The sequence below is a fragment of the Glandiceps talaboti genome, chromosome 2 (assembly GCF_964340395.1).
Source record: "Glandiceps talaboti chromosome 2, keGlaTala1.1, whole genome shotgun sequence".
NCBI lineage: Eukaryota > Metazoa > Hemichordata > Enteropneusta > Spengelidae > Glandiceps > Glandiceps talaboti.
Genome location: NC_135550.1, coordinates 18,590,163 through 18,605,664, shown reverse-complemented (window position 1 = coordinate 18,605,664; position 15,502 = coordinate 18,590,163). Strand labels below are relative to the sequence as shown.

The 15,502-nt window shown below is 34.7% G+C and overlaps 2 protein-coding genes across 3 annotated transcripts; one reads left to right on the top strand and one right to left on the bottom strand.

Annotated features, from left to right (window-relative positions):
- The first annotated feature begins 118 nt into the window (after positions 1-118).
- LOC144448110 (small ribosomal subunit protein uS5m-like) lies at positions 119-13,977 on the top strand. Of its 2 annotated transcripts, none has more exons than XM_078138273.1 (9): positions 119-180; positions 8,494-8,628; positions 9,027-9,152; positions 9,606-9,833; positions 10,142-10,267; positions 11,363-11,467; positions 11,796-11,858; positions 12,056-12,192; positions 13,302-13,977. In XM_078138273.1, coding segments are annotated over exons 2-9 (1,008 nt in total). In that variant the 5' UTR covers positions 119-180; positions 8,494-8,627; the 3' UTR covers positions 13,524-13,977. The 2 variants fall into 2 exon arrangements, with proteins under 2 accessions (XP_077994399.1, XP_077994392.1); XM_078138266.1 differs by lacking the exon at positions 119-180 and adding an exon at positions 7,617-7,677.
- Positions 4,409-7,572, bottom strand: LOC144453551 (cytochrome c oxidase assembly protein COX16 homolog, mitochondrial-like). Its single transcript, XM_078144866.1, has 4 exons — positions 7,486-7,572; positions 7,052-7,129; positions 6,538-6,612; positions 4,409-5,459 (listed from the first exon to the last, which is right to left on the bottom strand). Exons 1-4 carry the CDS (start codon positions 7,570-7,572, stop codon positions 5,337-5,339), a joined length of 363 nt encoding a protein of 120 aa, XP_078000992.1. The 3' UTR covers positions 4,409-5,336.
- Positions 13,978-15,502: the final 1,525 nt, after the last annotated feature.

The following is a 15,502-nucleotide window of genomic DNA, read 5'->3' as shown; positions in this document are numbered from 1 at the left end:
ATACACCATGCAATTCATCATGTTTACTTTGAACGCACGTGACAGCACTCCATTATCCTCGGTACTTATTCAGTGAAAGTCATCGCGGGTAGATTTTTCACATCATGTGCCGAAGGGAACAAAACCCGTGTTTCGCTTGCCATGAGTACGGTGTTACATTTTAAGAGAATGGGGGAAAAGGTAATTTATGAGTTTATCACTATTATTCACACACCTGCGGGCTAAGGACACGTATGCTTGGTATGAAAGAATGATGACTCTTTGTTTTTCTTGGCATTACCTGTAATCTGTTGTGCCACATTTAGTATAGTACATTACTTTCTTCTACTAAATAAAGTTTCATACCTTACATGTTATATGATGTTTATGTACTTTCTGGCGAATGGCGCGCAAGTGTTTTTGGAAAATGAAAAAAAAATGTGGTGTATAAAGAAAGACAATGTCAACATCGTGATATATATCATTTATAAATAAAATTCTTTGTGTGACTAACACTAAAACCGCTGTTAAAAAATGAAGACCAATCGAATTGTAAACTCATACCGGTAGAAGACACTGTCTTCAAAGAAAACAACTAGTCACAAATTATGGAGAGAGAAAACATAAACGCAACATATTTCTTACGTTGCAAAACAAATGAATTGTTCAATATTGTATCAACGAATATCTGAACTCTGCTATAACTCACCTGTGTAACTGTTTATAGCCATTGGGCATTCATGTCTTTAATAGAAAACAAATAAAGAAAAGTCACTTATTCCATTAATATCAATACTATCTTTACTATTGAATACTTTGTCGTTCATACCTCTATGTTCAGAGTTTCAGTCCCATAAAACGAAACAACACGTGCGTTGTCCGGAGTATTTGTGAATTCCCCAGGTAAGTCCCGCCATTACAGGGGAAAGTGAGTCCGTGAAGAAGTTTGGAACCAGTCGACTTGTTTGTACAGCTGTAGTATTGCGATACCGGTGATTTTAATAAGTGCTGTCACTTTAGGGTTTCAAATCGATGAGATTAATATAAACCTGTCAGACACAAAGCAATTTATACGTTTACTTTGGAAGAAAATATCGGGATATTAGTAACAGTGGGTTTTAATTCATCATTCGGATCCACACACTCTGCCGTTCTATCACTGTGAACATAAATCTTCGTGCGATATACGGTAAAATGTCACCAACAGAAGGATTTTTGTCTATCCATGGAGAAATTGATGAGTTTAGAAGACTATGCTTCATGAGTAGAATAAGTAACGTTCAACAATTTCTCAGCTACACGAATCTAAAGTTCCTTGAACTTGATCATAATGATAGTTTCAAAACTATTTGAGAATCCATAATCTGATTATATCAGAATCACGTGTTGTAGTAAAGTGTCCATATATATAAATGGAGAATAAATAATACAAGTGTGGTAATTAAAGATATCACTGTTTTGTAGTTGAGAGAAAATGAACGCTAACAGCTGACTAATATATGTCAACCCTGGTGTTTACATTTAGGATACCGCATACAATTTATACCAATATAGAGAATAGTCTGGTTACACCAATACTGAATATAGATATCACCACCACCACCACCACCACCACCATCACCACCACCACCACCACCACCACTACCACCGACAACAACAATTAAATAATATTATATACTAATAATTTTAATAAAAATAACAGCAACAAGTGATGACAACGATGGTGATGATGATGATGATGATGATGATGATGATGATGATGATGATGATGATGAAGATCGTGGTGGTTGTGGTGGTTGTGGTGGTGGTGGTGGTGGTGGTGGTGGTGTTGATGGTGATGGTGGTTGCGGTTGTTGTTGTGATGGTGGTGGTCTTGCATTCTACTTTTGCCATATATAATTTGATTTTTCACGATGCACGCAACTAAGGTTTCTATTCGCATATTTTAAATAGTATACTGAGTGCTTGATAAAATGCTTAACACAAGAAAGACAAGACCTCCTTCAAATGTCTGTTCAAGAAAGGCCAAACATACAATATGTAGTATCCCATACGGATGAGGATAGAGTATTTATTTTGGATTTTTAATGTATAAAACAATTCTGCCAAATCCTTGTAATTCAATACATTGTCATTACAAAAGACTAATAAATGTGTAAAATCTTTGTTATTGTACGTACAATAACAAACCTTTGCTACATTTTTAACGTAAACATGCAACGTAAAAGACTAAGCTTACCCAAGTAAAATGTAGGTTATGAAATTCGGTTGAACTAGGAAACGTAAACATCTTAACACATTTTAATCAGATTGGACCAGAACTTACCATTTGACATTTCATGTCAGGCCTCTGGACTATTTCAAAACGAAACTGAAGAAAATTTTATTTGTTGATCTTTGCCATATGTCTAACCACTCAGTTGCACTGAACAGGACAATGTTCTGCAGTTTGGCGTTTTATAAATTTGATTGATTGATTGATTGATTGATTGATTGATTGATTGATTGATTGATTGATTGATTGATTGATTGATTGATTGATTGATTGATTGATTGATTGACTGACTGATTGAATGAATGAATGAATGAATGAATGAATGAACGAACGAACGAACGAACGAACGAACGAACGAACGAACGAACGAACGAATGAATGAATGAATGTAAATATTTAATAGGTATAAAAAAAACCGACTCTGTTGAATCATAAACCCAACACGTGTAGGGTCTGTGGTTGAATCTAAACTACATGTATTACTAGTAATCTATTTGTTCTGCTCTCTGTCTCGACATAGTGGGTTCGCAGGAATTACATGCAACAAACGTCACCCCGTCCGCTTTGTAAACGGACTGCAATGAACATGCTGTTTGTGTAAATATTTTCATACATTGCGAGAAAATAGCGTAATATATATAATTTATAATTAAATACAGATGAAAATTAACACTTAGTTTTTGATATCATGATTTTGGCTACGACTTATAACCTCAACCCCCCATCCTCTCTCCGCTAGCCGTATCAAATTTCCATTGACTTATGAAGCTAGAGGTATTTGGTGAAACGTTGTTGCATCACACGCAATTTGCTGTCCGAAGTTTGATGTAGGAAGACTAGTCTACGTTGTGTGGACCAAGCTGGTTACATTTTTTGTAAAATTCTGGGCGTGATTGCCACTTTCCCGGAACAAAATCGAAAGCAAACGAAACTAAACGAAGGAAATAGAGGTAAATATTAAATGAAATCGATCCATATTCACCACATCAGATTGTGTTTTGGACCTACATTTGAAATTGTCAATACGTATGTTTTGCAATGACGGTAATTATTACTTTATTTTGCTGACATGCATTCAAAACGTTGCTTCGTCACATGATGATTTAGAGAGAATGGTGTGAAGTTGTTAAAATTACACGTAGGAGTGAATCAACCACCGAATACTCCAAAGCACTGTTCCATTAATTCGAATCAGAAAAAAAGTACCGTCACGTTAGAATCCAACACTATAAACGATATTAATTTTACCTTGTACATTCCAACGTATTAGAGTCATAGTTGGAGGATCAGTTAATGTTGAAGTCACAAATGAAATAAACTTTAAAAAGGTTATATACGAAAGTTCAAATGCGATGCATTACGTCACCGTCTTGGTGATTTCCGCAAGAAAGTCGTTTTGATGACGTACTGGTATCTATAGCAACTGGACGCAAGGGGTCAGTCAAATGATCAGAATCATCTTCCTAAAATATATTTTGGTGAATTAGAACAACCTAAACATGCTGAAACCATACGGATGGTTGATGGGAATACATGTGCGATCACCAAGGATATCAGTTTACATAAAATTTCAATTGCACAGAACTGTCTCTGTCATGTCCCTGGGAGGTTTATGGACCAAGCGGGGGGACCAAGGTTCTGTGAAAACCCGTGTCTTTCTATGATGTTGGTCTCCCGTTGATTGGTATGACAACGATTCAAGTAAACGAGCTTAAAACCCTTCAAAGAGTTCTGTGTTTGATCGAAAGGGTGTTTGAGTTCAAGTACGCTGTTCGAACTATTTTGTTTATGTGAACCCTGTTCAACTTCTACATAATGCTTTCAGTATGTACAAGTATGTGTATATCGTAACACTTCCAACAGATCCCGGTAAGGAAATGATTATGATTGTCGATGACGGCAACAACAACAACAACAACAACAACAACAACAACAACAACAACAACAACCATCCCTTTTGCAATCCACACACACACGCTCCTTTTTCTCTCTACAAGTGTCATCAAGTTAAGATTAATGAAGCCACATTAAATACATAGTGTACAAAGGAGACATACCTTTAATATGAAATTATAACTTTGAAGATTATAAAACAACGATTCTTTATATTTTTAGAAGCATTTATGAAAACAACATATGGTACTTATAGTTAGATGCAATAATTAAATCTGAACCACACAATTTTTTTTACGCCTCATGTCTGCAAAATTACATTTGATACTGTTCATTAAAATCTAAATATGGCACTTAGACGTATTCATCATTGAATAAAACCTTTCCATTTAACTTATAGCAACAAGTACAATCTCTTTTCACCACGTTGACCTCACCAGCTGTACTCCGAGTTGTATTCATGATACAAAACTTTTCGTCTCAACGAGTGAGGGCGCTATTCAATCCTGCAGAAGCTTGATGTAAAAGATCAACCACTTGACAACAACGTGTATCGTTCCAACCCCTTTAATTTGACTCCAAAAATGTATTCTGTATACATGTAAGCTGATAGACACCAAGTCCATACAGCTGTTATTTCTGTCCAACTCCAATATCAACACACCTGCGTTCCTGTCTTGCTTTGTTAATACATCATAGACATTGGAGAGAGGGAGGATCTCTGTCCATGATCTATGGTTACATTGACTTTAAACACTAATCTAGTAATCACCCTATACCCATCAACATTGAAGAAAGCATACATATCATACATGTGTGTAAATTAATATAGAAAAATTCTCATTAATTGTCATAAAATATTCACATTCCAAGGGTTGATAATTTGAGACAATACCCTCTATAATCTACTGAAAGATTGTTTCAACCAGTACATGAAAGTAACATGGTACTTTTACAAGTAAAGTACTTATAAGGATTGTATGTACTTTCAAGTACTTTTACAAATACCGCTACTTGTTTGTAACTGATACAGTAAGAGTAAAACAGTGGTGTTGGTGTATTAACAGCCTTTTAAACAATTCCAAACTGTCTCTTTACCGCAAATGTGTTTGAACGTTTTTTTAAAAATGCATGACGAGACTATCACTGGGTTCAAAATGTTAATACGGCATAAAATTACACCAGTATGCTAACTCTTTGTATTTTGTCCTTTTTGTTCTTTTCTTAGTTCATCTTGAACTTCTTTGGAGTCTTCCCATGGTCGAGGTCCTCTGATGTTTGTCCAAGTATCAATATCTTGCTCTGCAAGTCTCTATCAAATATAAACACAATACATGCATTACAATGGTCATGCAGTTGACATAAGGCCTAAAAAAAATTGTGTGGTTCCAATTATGCTCAATTTTAGAATAGGTGGGGTAGGTAGATTTTTTATTTTTCATGTGTCAGTGTCTAGTTCAGGTAGTTATGTTTTCCGTTGTTTTCCATATGGTCTCTCTGTTATTGGTTTTTTCTCATCAGATGTACAGCCATTACAGACTGGAAGAACAGTTTTATATTGAATTTTTATGCTGATGTCAGTTTCTGCATTTCTTGCGAGACTTCAAAATTTTCTCGATTTTATTATTTTTCTCTCAAATACATAAAAAAAGTTCAGGGTCAGCAGTGAAAAACTAGGTGGGATCGGGTAACTGGAACCAAACAATTCTTTTTTTTTGTTTTTGCCTTATTATATTGAATTCCTCAATAAACATGGAATAATTAAAACCTGTTGATTGTACTACATATCATATTTCTAAGTAAAGGTGTTTAATATTACCTTACATGGCACTTATTAATACATATCAAAAGTTCTTGGGCATGAAATCACCTTGATTCAAATCTGACAAAGAAAAGGGCTTCATTTCTCTTATTTCCTCCATATTTCACATCTATTACTAGTATACTATTGCCTTCTATTTCATTCTTCAAGTGTTAATTCACACCAGGTGACCTAACCCAACAAGTATAACAGAATGACTGTGACACAGTAGGTGTGAAGTACATACCCTCATTATCACAGGGTTTTAATCCGATGGGGCAAACAGACCAACAACCCTTCCAATGTATCTATGTATTATTAATATACAAGATGTTCAAAATCAATGTACATGGCGCGGGTTGATCATCAATTAATCTCAGACCCTTACAGTAACTTTTGTTGCTATACATGATATCAACACCATAAGAGTTGAAAACCCTTGCTTTCAAACCCAAACATAAGATTCTAATAATACTAGAAAAATGTCTTGAATGATTTGTTCTTTTGCGTTAATTTATTACTATGGTTACAATGTCAGGCCTTTGTTTGTTATTACTACTGTTATAAAACATTGCTTGTCATCCCCTACCTCATATTCTCCTTCCAGTGTCACTTTTCCTTTCTTTTTCTTCAAGCCAAGCCTTTCCTCAGTTTCCGGGTCAATCTAGTATAATGAAATACAGACGTATTTTGAATACCTATTGAGGGAAATTAGTGCGAATTGACACTTAGATTCATTTTGCAGTTCATTTAACTACTGTTTATTTTAATTTTTAAGAATTGATGACAATGGGTCATAATTTATGACTACATGTATGAATGGGAAATGTCTGTGATATTTGTACAGTATTATACTATGGGATACATCACTAATAGATTAGGTTTACCCCTACACACACACACACACACACACACACACACACACTCATACATCATTCTCTTGCACATACACAGACAGACAGACAGACAGACAGACAGACAGACAGACAGACAGACAGAGATATACAGAATACACTTGTAAACAAACAAACAAACAAACAAACAAACACATACATACATACACACACACCACAAACAAACAAACAAATAAACAAACTGAATACTTTTCTTCTGAGGTACTGAGTTTCATAGCGTAGAATTGCAAACTCTTTTAGTCCAAATGAACCACCAACTATTAGAAGCTGTAAAAGAAAAGAGGAGTATATTATAATATAAAGTTTTAATTTTAATAGAATAAAAAATTATTTTTATAAAGAAACATAAAAGAATTGTATATAAAACCAATAATCTTCAAATTAAAGTGGCTATAAATAAGATAAACACCTTCTTGGAACAACTGTCTTTCACAAGAAAAGAAATTCCTAAAATATATAAAATAGATGTTATATATATATGGACCACGTATCGGAGCTCCGATAGAACTGTGCATTGAGGTCAGGCCAAGTTTGTTATCCGAATGTACGTTATGGTAAGCGATGCCGCATTTTGTACACTGTTATATGTTATCGTTAGGTGTTCTAAAGTCTAGCCTACATACCATCATCGGTAATCCGAACCGTAAAAATTTACTTTTGGCGACGACATCCCTGTATTTCCTAAGTGTGTTTACTATGGGCGCAGACATCTTGGATTTAATTCTACTGAGCATGCTCATTGGTGTCAGTCGAAAATCTCAACATGGCGGCGTCCATGAGATGCCTTGCACGTTTGCCTGCAATATTGGCAAAAGGTACGTTAAATACAAACACGTATAAGTTGTTATGCGATTGCCATAATGTTTATTGCCCCATTTACAGTGTCAACTGAGAACAAATCCATGGTACAATATTCAGTGATGTTCATTCTATTTTGCTATTGGCTACCAAATTGAAGCTGGGATGGAGTCCCCTCATTTTGCTCAGTATTTCTATCATGTCTACATGTATTTCGGTCTTCCTGTACACATTACTTGTAATAATGGAAGGCATGGGGTGGGGTGGGGGTGCACAATAAAGTGTTGACATCAAGGTCAGAAAATATGACATCTGAAGTACTTACTCTCATAAATCCACATTCACTTTGTTTCAGACAATTACAAATGTTGTTGCAACATTTGTATATAATATGGTATAATACTATATCATACCAATCTTTGTACTGTTTGCACAATTCTAGAATGAAACCATTTTTTCAGTATAAAATAACGATAATGTTGCAGTCAGGCATATTTATATATGGACTATTTATAATGCATCATATATTAATTAAAAAAAATAGAAGGTAGCTTTTTTTTCATGCAAAGACATTATGATCTTTATTATTGTATATTCATTTAAATTAAAAATTATAATGCACCAACAACACAGTGTATACTGTCATGACTACAAAGATTTATAGTTTCGGTTTCCTATGATTCTTTGATATCTAAGGTCATTAAAGAGTCACCTTCTGAAAATATTTTTTATACAAACTTGTAGAAACGAAATTATACATGTATACTTTAACTAGTTCTAAAATAATCCCATATTATTATTTTCAAATTAACCTTGTGTGTTTCTTTCAACAGATACAAGTACAGCTATAAGAATACCAGTATGCCGTCTTACCAATACAGTGATCCCCCGACAGTGTACTGCCATCAGTAGTGTGTCTGTGTTGCCAATATATGTACAACACAGATATAAAAGTTTCTTTAATTCCAGTGAGTAATATGACCAATATTTTATTGATGATATCTGTATCCCAATTTGCAGGTGGGGGTGGGGGGAGGGTATCTGTCATATCAGTGGTTGTCATATTGCCCAGCTTTGCATAACCAAAAGATGACAATAATCTGTTATAAACTATTAAAGTAATAAATCTTAGTTTTGGGTAAAACTACCTAAGGCCAAGTATTGCTATTATTAAAAAATGCTATATACAACTACTACCTGGGTAATAGAGACATTGTGAAGTTCAATGTTGCATTTTTGTGATAGATTCATTAGTGTATGGTGTGTATTTATAGTTCTACATTAAGGCATATTTGCATACTAGGAATAACATCTCCAATATTTAGGGATGTTTTTAGACATTTCTGTATTTGAACCTTTTGTGTAGTGACTGCTGAGCAGTTGTGGAAAGGAGCCATGGCAGAATCTGGTAAATCTAGCAAGAAAGGAAGAGGAAAAAGATCAAAAAGAGGAGTGAAGAAGAATTTGAACAGAGGTCAACAACTTGGAGAAGGTAAGAGAACAGTTTTTATCTATTTATTTTGAACATAAGATATCATGATGGTATATGGCAGATCCAGGTACTCATTAAAGTCTAATGTCAGATCAGGGATTAAAAGTTGATGTGAAAAATGGTATGGTAAGGCTTGAGAAAAGGTTCATCATTAATGAAAGAATGATCCTATTTAGACTCTTATGTCACCACTGATAAAAAGATAATACCAATCCAAGACCATGGGATTCAAACATCAGGGATTAAAAGGCCAAATTCTGGATTAGGATTAGGATTAGAATGTAAGGGTGAAAAACAATTGTCTTTAGTGACGGGAAAAGTTGGTGCAGAACAAAAGAATGATCCTATGTAATCCTAATGGCTTCACTATTAGATGACACTTATGCAAGAACCTGGGATTGAATCCCAGGCCTTTAAAAATGTATTAATACGTTGTGGTTTGTTTATATGCAGGTAAAGCAAGCATTGCATGGCCAGGTCTGAATACTCCAGTGTTTGTAGACAAAGAAGTGAAAACTATTGAACGGAGACCTGTTGACCCAGAAAAAGCAGCTGAGTTATTGAGGATACAGGAAGAGTGGGACAAGAAAAAGAAAAGATCAGTACCAATTGAAGAAAGAGGATGGACATCAAAAAGTTGGGGTGGACGAAGTCTTGGACCTCCAGATCCAATCCCTGGATGTAAGAAATCTCACTTGAAATAGTTGATATTGTGGTAAATAAATGATGGGCTATGTCATCTATATGTACTTGAATTGATCTAAACAGAATCGTAATGAAAAATAAAGTACAATATAAGTAAAGTCTGCCCTCCCCCCCCCCCCCCAAAAAAAAAAATGAATACAAATGTAATCACTGCAAAATGCAAAAAGATTTCAAATTATCAAATTTGAATGCCGAATATATTGGCAAGCCGTTGTCTGTACATGTACATGAATATTGTATTGATATTCAATATAAAATGAATTTTATCTCTTGTCTGATTATAGGTGATTTTGAAGGATTTGAGTCTACAGTCATTCAAGTAAAACATGTATTTAACATGACAGCCACTGTTGGTCGTAAACGAAGTGCCTTTGCAGTTGTTGTGGTTGGAAATTACAATGGTGCTGTAGGTAAGGTAACTTGATTGTACTAGTAGATATATTGGATATCATATCTTAGCTTACATGTTTCTAAATTAAATCATTATAATTCTTAGTACCTGAAATAGAATATTACTGCCTAGGCGCATCATAAAAATAGTGAAGATTCAATTTCTTGGTCGACACCACAACTTCTGCTCCACGCACTTCACATACACTACACTATTACAGGTATGCATAAGAAGAAGTCGACCTTCTTGTTGTATATTGACCCTCTAGCTTAAGGTGAAATGCTATTGCAGGTACGAATAATAAGTCGACCTTCTTGTTCTATTTTGATCCTCTATCATGAGGTAAAATGCTATTACAGTTACTGAGAATTAAATACTGGTATTAGAATTAAAAATAAAGTATACAAGAAGAAAGCTGAATTACTTTTTTGGGGGAAACTATCTCGTGTTCTCAGTTGTGTACAGTTAGAAGTCATTTGTTACCTTATGACAACGTATATGTACAGTTGCACAACTCTACCAATGTAGTAAATAAACGACAGTGATATTCTAACATCAAGTTCATGTCATGAACTTATACTGTATCAGAACCCTGTGATGTACAAATGCCAGTAGTGTGACATTCTCAGGGTATTTGTGCAAGTGCGTCAGGTGTTTTCTGTGGTTGTACTTGTACATATGTATCAGAGATTACTTGCACTGGTACGCATGTATACTAGTGGTATTTTCACTGCAGTGCAATACCGAAAGCATTATTGCATATCTGTATGCAAATGAGGAAATGAGGACATGATCTTTTGCTACACACGAAATCGCATGATCACACTGTATGATTTTTATGGAAATTTGTTGTTTCAGATAAACATGTAATAATAACAGAACCCCATGGCACGTGAGTTCCAGTGTGGGTGCTCAGAGGTATTTGTACTTGTGCTTGCAGTGTTTTCTGCTGCACTTTCACTCACTACACTCATGAAAGTATGGGTGCAGAGAACACAGCAAATACCCTGAGTACACCACACTTGCACTTGTGCGTCATGGGGTTCTGTCATAGTACAAACCTATTATGAAGTAGGAGAACCATGGATATAATGTCTTCTCTGTTACATTATAGGCTATGCTATTGGCAAAGCAGAGGATGTCGTCTCAGCTGTACGGAAGGCAAAGAACAGTGCAGCACACTATCTACATTACTTTGAAAGATATGACAACCATACAGGTAGGTTTACAGCATAGCACACTTTCAGATATAGCTTAACTCAGTTTGCTATTAGTTGTGAGAGCATAGCAATAGTTGTTAAAATAGACAAGAAATTGAGTGAACAGCATGGTCACAGATATTAGTACACATGTATTCACCATAGTCTAGCAATACCTTAGGGTGAGGTAGATATTGGAATTAGTTTTACATGTTCTGATAGCAATAACTTAAATAACTTATACATATTTATTGTTCATTAAAAACCATCAGTTTTGTTAGGATTGATAACTGTGATATTAACAAAAGATATGATACAATAAATATATGTTGTGTATTTCCTGTACAGTTTACCATGATGTGGAAACCAGGTTTAAAGCTACAAGGATAAGAATAAGGAAGCAGCATAAAGGTAATGTAGTTGGTAACTAGAACTGTCTGATGTCTTGGGTTCTTATTACTGGGCTACCAACTTGTATGGGTTATAAAAGAGTACAAATCACACGAATACTGTAGGTTGATTTTATGATCCAGATGTACAGATTTACTGTCTGTGTGTGCATATTTATCCATTTACAACAAAACTTATGTGAAATTCTCACATTGCAGGTTTTGGTTTGAAATGTCATCGTATTGTAAGAGAAGTATGTAAATTAGCTGGAATCAAAGACCTACATGCCACAGTGTATGGTTCCTATAATCCTCTCAATATCTGCCATGCAATCTTCCAAGGTTTAGCTAGCCAGGTATGTATTATGACATAATCTTCTCAATATCTGCCATGCAGTCAGTCTTCCAAGGTTTAGCTAGCCAGGTATGTATTATGACATAATCTTCTCAATATCTGCCATGCAGTCTTCCAAGGTTTAGCTAGCCAGGTATGTATTATGACATAATCTTCTCAATATCTGCCATGCAGTCAGTCTTCCAAGGTTTAGCTAGCCAGCCAGGTACGTATATGAATCAACCACTCCTCACATTCTGCGTATTTGGGCATACTTATTTCATAGTGCCACACAAAATAGTGTCACCAATAAACATGCTTGTCAATGAATATTTTCACAGAATTACTTAAATACTATTTTCATAAAATGAGCATATATGGATCTTCTTCTATTGTTATTATTGTAGAAAGCAAGGCTTTAAGGCCTATTTTTCATGTCAAAGTTTTCAAACATTAGTCTTATAGTACCTCACTGTGAAAGTGAATACAGTGTACTCCAAGCTCTTTACAGCAGAAACAGGCAATGATTGCCAAAACACTGTGTGAATCAAACACATTTTATGTTCCCAAAGAAATGTCTGGAGAAATGGTTACATTTATAAATGAAGTTTCCAAATCATAGTAGATGACAGTTTGTCTGAACTTATGATGTTGTTTATAGCTTGAGTTGACTTGCAGGGATGTAGATGAGGCCCAGTAGCCAGCAAAAACAACCGGCTACTCTGTAATGTTTTGGCGGCTAATTTTTAGGAACGTATTTAAAATTTCTCTTTCAATCTGTATATTTCCACTGGTGGGCAGATTCATGGGTGTTGTTCATAGATATTGCTACAGGTACCGTACTTTCACATTTGACATTTCTCTGGACTTGTACATATTTTTTGTACCATAGACAGTCCTTGTCATACCTCGGATATCTTGTTATGCTTATAAATATCATGAGTACATTACTACATTGATACTAGATTCACTTTGTCATTATGAAGTTCACCATGATCAAAAAATGGAAAGATTAGCATGTGTGTTATATATTAAATGTACTAGAATGTTGTTCACCAAAACACACACAAAAAAAACCCCGACATTTTCTTTTATAATAACTATATGATTTTGATAAATTTTACTTTTTAGGAAACACACCAACAAATTGCTGACAGACACCAGCTTCATCTAGTGGAATTCAAAGAGGAATGTGATTTTTTCCCTAAAGTTGTTGCATCACCTGAAGAAGGAGTTCGAGATGACATTGATGAACAGGACTGGGATAAAGATATGCCATTGGAATGGAAAGAGTTGAAACCTAAAACTGCAAGGAACACTAGATTTGATAGAGATGGTGTCTTAGTATTTTGAGTATGTAGAACAAAGCTACTACATTAAGACTATGTAAATACATACACAGGAAATCGTTTCCTGACACAAGGAGAGAGACTAAGAATCAAGTGATAAAAAGATTCTTGTAAGTTGTATGTGTGATGAAGTTTCCATTTGTTTAGAAGCAACATAAAAAAAAGATACTGTGTCAACTGTTATAGATGTGAAGTCGATTTGGAGGATGTCTTTTTAAAAAAATCATTTTAGGATGACTTGTAAACATATTGTTATTACACTGTCCATCAAATATTGTTCTTTGCTCCAATATAGTGCATTCAGTGAATCATATAATGTAAGTGCATGACTCAATGTTGATTTGACAGTCAAATGTCTACAACGGTATATGTCAATACTGTGCTTATAATCCAGAGTCTGGTCTCATCTGACCTTCACATACCTAAGCCACTGATTCTTTCAGTAGGAGTGATTGTAACTGACATTTTGATATGTAATAAAGATACATGTTATATTGAAATAGTCATGCTGTCCATTTTAGTTTTGTTTATATGCGGGAGATGTGAATGTATTAGTTAGGCATGGATATCATATGACAGAATTACAACTCTTGTACATGTAGTTGTAGTTGTAACTGAACCTGTGCACTTACATGTACAGGTGTGCATGTGTCAAATAACAGAAATATCAGCATGAATGGACAATGTCTTTCAACTGAAATGACTGACTTTAATGAAGTCTGCAAGAGTTTGCAGAAAAAGGTGGCCAAATCACTTTTGAAAGCCAAGTCGGTTTACTATTAACTCGTATAAAAATTATGGAGCAAAAAATGTATTGTCCTGAGATCAAGAGTGACCTTTGAGTTTGCAACTGCTTTTGTGTGTCACTGTGTGTGTGTGTGTGTGTGTGTGTGTGTGTGTCAGTCCATGTGTGTATCAGTGTATGTGTGTGTATGCATGCACGCATGTGTCTAAACAATTTTCTCAAAACAAATTATATCTGATACTTGATAAAAAATCATACAAGTCTCAACAATGATCAATCGATCATGGGGCCTTATCAAAGATATCTAACGAGTCAAAACGTCTTAGGCTGTAACCGAGAGATAAAATCAAAGTGAATGAGGATTGGATATTTATTTTGGATTTTTAACTTATAAAACAATTTTATTGTGGCCTCCTACTTGAAAAATGAATGTAAAATGTACCTCAATACATTGCAAAATGCTAAAAAATGTGTAAAAAGTTTGTAATTGTACGTACAATAACAAACATTTTACAAACAAGGATTTGGCATAAGTTGTTTCACATTGATTTTTCAAGTAGGAAGCCATAAAAATAAAAATGGTTTTATAAATTAAAAATCTGAAATATATACTTAATCCTCATCTATATGGCTACTTTAATTCACTGAGATGCACATTGTAGGCCTAAGTATTAAGAATATCATATGATGTTGATACAAATTATGCCAATATGAAACATTTAGATATTATCTTAAAACTCATATGACTGATCCCCTGGGTAGTGATGAGAGTGGGGAGCAAATAATATGTGAAGTTGACTGAAGAAAATGTTGGTAATTAAACTTAAACACTTCACAACTTCAATATTGCCCTGAATATTGCAACAAGACCTGATACATTGTATCCACTATACTGGGTTTATGGTTGGGATTCATTATTAAACAGTATGTGATACCCCATATTGTTGTGACCATATTACCTTACGTATATTATGTAATAATCTCTGTAGATACAGTCTAGTTCCTATACAGTATCATTACAATTTATACCTTCACTCACAGTCTAGATACATATCACTAGCATTTCCAGGAATCAAACAGACATAAATCACACTGGAATGATCATTTTTGGACAATAGTCACAAATCACATTAATACCTCTGGGAATTTGCAGTAGTTACTCTCCTCTTTGCTGTTTATAACAATGGATGAAAAACGTGTTCACAAGTTTTGTTTGTAATAGGATACCAAATGGGTGT

Coding starts and splice junctions, on each gene's coding strand:
- LOC144453551 (XM_078144866.1), bottom strand. CDS start 7,572: ATGTCTGCGCCCATAGTAAACACACTTAGGAAATACAGGGATGTCGTC. Junction 7,130..7,485: donor GGTTCGGATTACCGATGATG/GTATGTAGGCTA, acceptor TTTCTTTTACAG/CTTCTAATAGTTGGTGGTTC. Junction 6,613..7,051: donor CTCAGTACCTCAGAAGAAAA/GTATTCAGTTTG, acceptor TCATTATACTAG/ATTGACCCGGAAACTGAGGA.
- LOC144448110 (XM_078138266.1), top strand. CDS start 7,626: ATGGCGGCGTCCATGAGATGCCTTGCACGTTTGCCTGCAATATTGGCA. Junction 8,629..9,026: donor TAAAAGTTTCTTTAATTCCA/GTGAGTAATATG, acceptor CCTTTTGTGTAG/TGACTGCTGAGCAGTTGTGG. Junction 12,193..13,301: donor TCCAAGGTTTAGCTAGCCAG/GTATGTATTATG, acceptor TTTACTTTTTAG/GAAACACACCAACAAATTGC.